The 5625-nt window shown below is 44.5% G+C and overlaps 1 protein-coding gene across 1 annotated transcript; it reads left to right on the top strand.

The window, feature by feature from the left end:
* The first annotated feature begins 905 nt into the window (after positions 1 to 905).
* LOC128419156 (uncharacterized) lies at positions 906 to 3371 on the top strand. Its single transcript, XM_053399561.1, has 3 exons — positions 906 to 1073; positions 1642 to 2620; positions 3348 to 3371. Exons 2-3 carry the CDS (start codon positions 1676 to 1678, stop codon positions 3369 to 3371), a joined length of 969 nt encoding a protein of 322 aa, XP_053255536.1. The 5' UTR covers positions 906 to 1073; positions 1642 to 1675.
* The last annotated feature ends 2254 nt before the right edge of the window (positions 3372 to 5625 follow it).

The following is a 5625-nucleotide window of genomic DNA, read 5'->3' as shown; positions in this document are numbered from 1 at the left end:
TCCCCGCAGCCTCTACCTCAGCTGCTTCCTCCACCTCCTCAGTTGACAGGCCATTCATCTTACTTGATACGCTTCTCCTTCTCAAATTCCTCTCCCTCACCTCCTAATTGCCAACATGCCATCCATCAGAGACTACATGAACATTGTATTTCCAACTTTAGATGAGTTTCTGCAGATTTTTCAGAAGTATACTTTATAAAAATAAATTTTAAGATTCCCATTCACCAGCACAAACATAATCTTGAAGACCTGGAAAAGCACTTATATGAACATTTCTTTATTTCTTTCTTCTTTCTTTTTCAGGTTTTCAAATGGCATGGGGACTGAATTTTAAAGGATGTGCAACAACAGACTTTTGTTCCATCCTGGATGAAAACAAACATCCTATCCCTACAATCTTTGTTAATAAGAATAACCTCCGTGCCATAGAAGAGACGTGTTATGATGCTTCAGAAAACTCATACCTGTCATGGCCAAAATGGCCGCTGTTTCTTTAATGTGAATAAAGCTGGTTCAGCATGGCTCAGCGGTCTGCACCAAGTTGTATATATAAGTGAGAAATGTTAGTTTGTTGCTGAGGCTGGTGTTTGGGTTGGTTAGTGCTGGTGTGTATTCAGTTGTGTTTTGCACAAAGACTTTTAAGAATAAAACTGCAAGGATATTCTCGTGGACTCTTTTGTGCCGACAAGGGTCCGAGGACCAGGCTGAGGAGACAAAGGGAGGTCAGAACCCTTTCCTCCTTTTTTGCTTTTTACAAAAACTGACAGGTTATGGGTCCAGTGTTTCTGAGCATGTGCAGAGTGCAAAACGACTGGCAGCATCTCAGCAGGGAGCTGGTGAGTCCTGGTGGTGTATGGAGCCAGTGGCTATGCTTGGAGCAGTTGGTGGCAAGCTGTAACTGTCTGCAGTGACGCTGGAGCGGCTAGGATCTGAGGATCTGGAAAGCACTCAGCGTCAGCTACTGGAACAGTTTGAACTGCTAGAGGACCACAGTAGGCGACTCACAGAGCGGCTACACCAGTTGCAGAGCCAGGCGGGACCCGAGGGTCAACAGAGGCAGCAGCTAGAAGCCGGTGAGTGCCAGCCAGGACCATCCAGTCGGACTCTAAAAAGAGAGTCAGGAGAGATTGCTGGAGGCCCTACAGAAGGGGCTCAGCAAGCACCAGCAGAGACGGCAGATTTCCAGTCTTCACAAGTTGTAAATATTGGGGGAGGCATCCCTTTTGAACTTCTCTCAGAGAGCAACTGGCTGAGTTGGTCAATTAAAATGCAGCAGTTGTTAAAGAGAGATGGACTATGGGACTGTGTTGAAACTGAGGTTTTGAGATGGGACTCTGCTGAGAAAAAACGGCTAGATGAAAGGGCTCGTGCCAAAATTATGCTGTGTTTGAGCAACTCTCAGTTATTGCATGTAGCAAATGCCAGCACAGCGTTTGAGTGCTGGAATTTATTAAGGGCAATGCATGTCAGAGAAACTGCTGAAACTATCATTTCTCTGACCAGAAGGCTGTTCAGGACTGTTATGAAAGAAGGTGAGAGTTTGGCAACTCATCTTCAAAAGCTGAAATCTCTGTTTCTTCAACTACAACAGAGAGGTAAGCGTTATGATGAGACTGACCAAACATACATTATCCTTTCAAGTTTGCCTGAAAGCTGGTTGCCCGTGATTAACAGCATGGAGAGTATGCGTCCCCAAGATCTGACCCTTGAGTATGTGGTTGGAAGATTGACCGAAGAAGCAGAAAGAAGGTCAGATAGACAGGCTGAACTCCAAGAACGGAGGAGTTACAGCCGAGGGGGCCAGCAGCAGAATCTGCCAATGGAGCAATGCCAAGGTTTGGACTTGGCTATGGTGGTGAGGAGGTGCTATAGATGCAACCAACCCAGGCATCTCCAACGTCAATGCAGGGCAAGACTTCCAGGAGACGACGTGGAGCAGAGACAGCAATCAACGCAGAAATGTAAGCAGAAGGGGTTCTCTTCAGGGAAGAAGAACACGCGTTCTGCTCAGTTTGTTTCTGCATTTTCTCGAGAGGAGAGGAAGATACCTCGAGGAACATGGTTGCTGGACTCTGGGAGCAGCAGGATTATCTGCAACAGGCGGGAGGACTTTAAGACCCTGGGGAAGCCAGCTGATGGAAAAGACTCAATCTATCTTGCTGATGGTTGTAGAAGCAAGATTGATGGCCAGGGAACATGTTTCCTGCAGTGCTTGAACACTACTCTACCAGAGACTCTGTTTGTCAGCAGTTTGGACTATTGTTTGCTGTCTGTAAGCTGTTTGATTAATGCAGGGTATAGTGTTAAGTTCACGCAGGATGGCTGTCTGATAACGAATGGAACTCAGGTATGTGGCCATGCAAAGATGGAGAATGGGTTATATGTAATGCAGGACAAGCCTGTTAAAGCAGCTCAGGTGGTTCAGGAAAATTTAGCAGTTCATAAGGGGTGTGTACATGAACTGCACAGAAAACTGGGTCTCGCCAATTTCCGTGTGCTTTCAGAGATGCAAAAGGTGTGCAAGAACCTAAAAGTAAATAGCTGTAATTGTTTCCTAGATTGCAATGTATGTAAAATGGCCAAATCTAAGAGGAGGCCTGTGGCTTCTAAAAGTGACAGAGTATCTAAAGAGGTTTTAGAACTTGTCCATTGTGATGTGATAGGTCCTTTTCCACAGAAGACTGAAGGGGGCGCCAAATATGCTTTTCTGGTAATAGATGATAAATCACATTTTAGTTGGTTGTTTTTGTTAAAGCAGAAATCTGAGTGTTTCCCCACATTCAGAGAATGGGTTGCCCAAGCTGAAAAGCTCTTCGCTCGGCCTGTTGTTCAGCTGCAAACAGATAGGGGCGGAGAATTTCTGAACAAACAATTTGGGGCATGGTTGCGACATAAGGGGATCACTCATCGCTTGACTAACCCTTATAGCCCTGCTGAAAATGGTCTGTGTGAAAGATGTGGGGCTGTAATACAGTCAGTAAAGGACTGCCTGCTAGTGGATGCAGGATTGGGCCACAACCATAGGCTGTGGGGCGAGGCTTTTCTCACAGCGAACTTTTTGATTAATAGAACCTGGTCAAGCTCTATAAAAGATATACCTTATCGTGTGTTGTTTGGGAAAGAACCAGAGTGCACAATGCTCCATAACTGGGGTGCTTGGGCACATGTAAATATTCCCAAAGCTCAGCACCAGAAAGGGGGCGCTAGAGCGCAGAAACTGCGGTCTGTGGGATATCAGTCCTATGGCAAAGGATGGCATTTCAATCTACACCCAGGACGCATGGTCCTGTCACGAAGTGCAGACTTTGCTGACCAGGACAGATGGACTGTGATCCATGCCAACTCAGATTGCCTACTGCCCCTGCAAGTAAGAGAAGAGGCTTCTTCTCAGCCATTGGCAACACAGGAGCAGGGTGAGGAGGAGGCACAGATTTCCCCAAAAGATGTGGCAATAGATACTTCTTCTCTAGAGGAAGAGGAAGAAAAGCCAGAGATAAGGGGGGAAGAAGAAGTAGTTGTGCCTAGGCGCTCCCAGCGTTCAAACAAGGGCGTTCCTCCTCAACATTTGACCCTAGGAGGAGTGGGAGTATGCAATGTGAGTTGTGTGGAACCACAAAGTTATAATGAAGTCTTAGACTTACCCCCTGGGGAACGTGCTTTGTGGGAACAAGCCATGAAAGAAGAAATGGACTCTTTTAAACGTAACAAAGTGTTTGAAGTCATAATGCCGCCATCTGGTGGCAGAGTGGTGTCATGCAAGTGGGTTTACAAAAGGAAAACACTTGCATCTGGGGAACCACGTTTTTGAGCCAGATTAGTAGCCAGAGGGTTCACTCAGATTAAAGGGGAGAGTTATGATGAAGTGTTTTCTCCCACTGTAAAGAGTGAAACTTTTCATTTAATGCTTTCCATTGCTGCTGTAAGACAACTAGCAGTGCACCATTTTGATGTTGATGCTGCATATCTACATGCAAATGTAGACCATGAAGTGTTAATGAGACAACCCCCTGGGTTTGAAGGGGAGAATGGTGCAGTCTGGCATTTGAGAAAGGCTGTTTATGGTCTCAAACAAAGTGGAAGGTGTTGGAACCAGTGTTTAAATGAAGCCCTTGTAAAAATTGGTTTTAAAAGGAGTGTGGCTGATCCATGCCTGTACACCAAGGGGACAGGCAACAAATATCTAATGCTCTTAGTAGTTGTTGATGATTTGCTTGTAGCAGGGAGTTCCACAGATGAGATCCAGAAGCTCACAAGTCAACTGGAAAAGTGGTTTAAGCTTAAAGCCTTAGGGCCTGTAAGCAATTACTTGGGAGTAGAAGTAAGGCAGGAAGCTGATGGAAGCTTCCTATTGAACCAGAAAGAGAAATTTCTTCATTTGATAGAGCAGTTTGGCATGGAAAACTGCAAGCCAGTTCAAACTCCCATGACACCAGATTTCCCAAAGACAGTGTGTGATGATGAATTTGATCAGCCTGAGTTGTATCACTCAAAAATAGGATCACTGTTGTATTTAAGCCAGTGGTCAAGGCCAGACATTGCATGTGCTGCAAATGTTCTGAGTCAACGTATATCTAAACCCAGTACTGCCGATTGGTGTACTTTGAAAAGGCTTATCAGATATCTAAAAAGGACATTAAATGTATGTTTGAAGATATCTAGTACACAAGACGAAAAACTAGAAGTATTTGTTGATGCGGACTGGGGAAGTTGTGTAACTACCAGAAAATCTACAAGTGGAATGGTTATGATGTTTGCCAATTCCCTAATTGGATGGAGGTCAAAGAAACAAGGATCTGTTGCGACCTCATCATGTGAGGCAGAATATGGGAGCCTGTCGCTAGCATGCAATGAAATCATGTGGTTTATACAGATACTAAAAGATCTAGATTGTAAAGTAGATTTGCCTATCCAAGTGTATGAAGATAGCCAATCGTGTATTGCATTAGCGGGCTCAGAAATAATGAAATCCACATCAAAACATATTGCTATCCGTCATGCGAATGTTAGAGATTGTGTACAGAATGGGGTGATCAAACAGTCACAAGATAATATTGCTGATTTGTTTACCAAGCCTTTGCCAGCAACATGCCATAATGAATTGATGACAAAACTGGGTTTATGTATATAATGCATGTATGTATTGTTTCTGTTGGGGTTTTTCGCATTTAAGAAACAGAAGGGGTGTCACGGCTAAAATGGTTGCTGTTTCTTTAATGCGAATAAAGCTGGGTCAGCATGACTCAGCGGTCTGCACCAAGTTGTATATATAAGTGAGAAATGTTAGTTTGTTGCTGAGGCTGGTGTTTGGGTTGGTTAGTGCTGGTGTGTATAGTTATTCAGTTGGGTTTTGCACAAAGACTTTTAAGAATAAAACTCTGCAAGGATATTCTCGTGGACTCTTTTGTGCCGACAAGGGTCCGAGGACCAGGCTGAGGAGACAAAGGGAGGTCAGAAATCTTTCCTCCTTTTTTGCTTTTTACAAACACTGACAATACCAGCCTGAATTTTAAGAATAGGATACAGAATAGCCACCCTTCTTGTGGTTTCCACAATATGTTGCAGCTGGGAAGGGGGAGTTCGAGATCTTGTGGAGAAATCCAGGCCTCAGGACCTCTGGCTCTTCTC

The sequence above is a fragment of the Podarcis raffonei genome, chromosome 8 (assembly GCF_027172205.1).
Source record: "Podarcis raffonei isolate rPodRaf1 chromosome 8, rPodRaf1.pri, whole genome shotgun sequence".
Taxonomy (NCBI): domain Eukaryota; kingdom Metazoa; phylum Chordata; class Lepidosauria; order Squamata; family Lacertidae; genus Podarcis; species Podarcis raffonei.
Note: the sequence above shows the minus strand (reverse complement) of the source record. Positions and strands in the feature narration are given on the sequence as shown.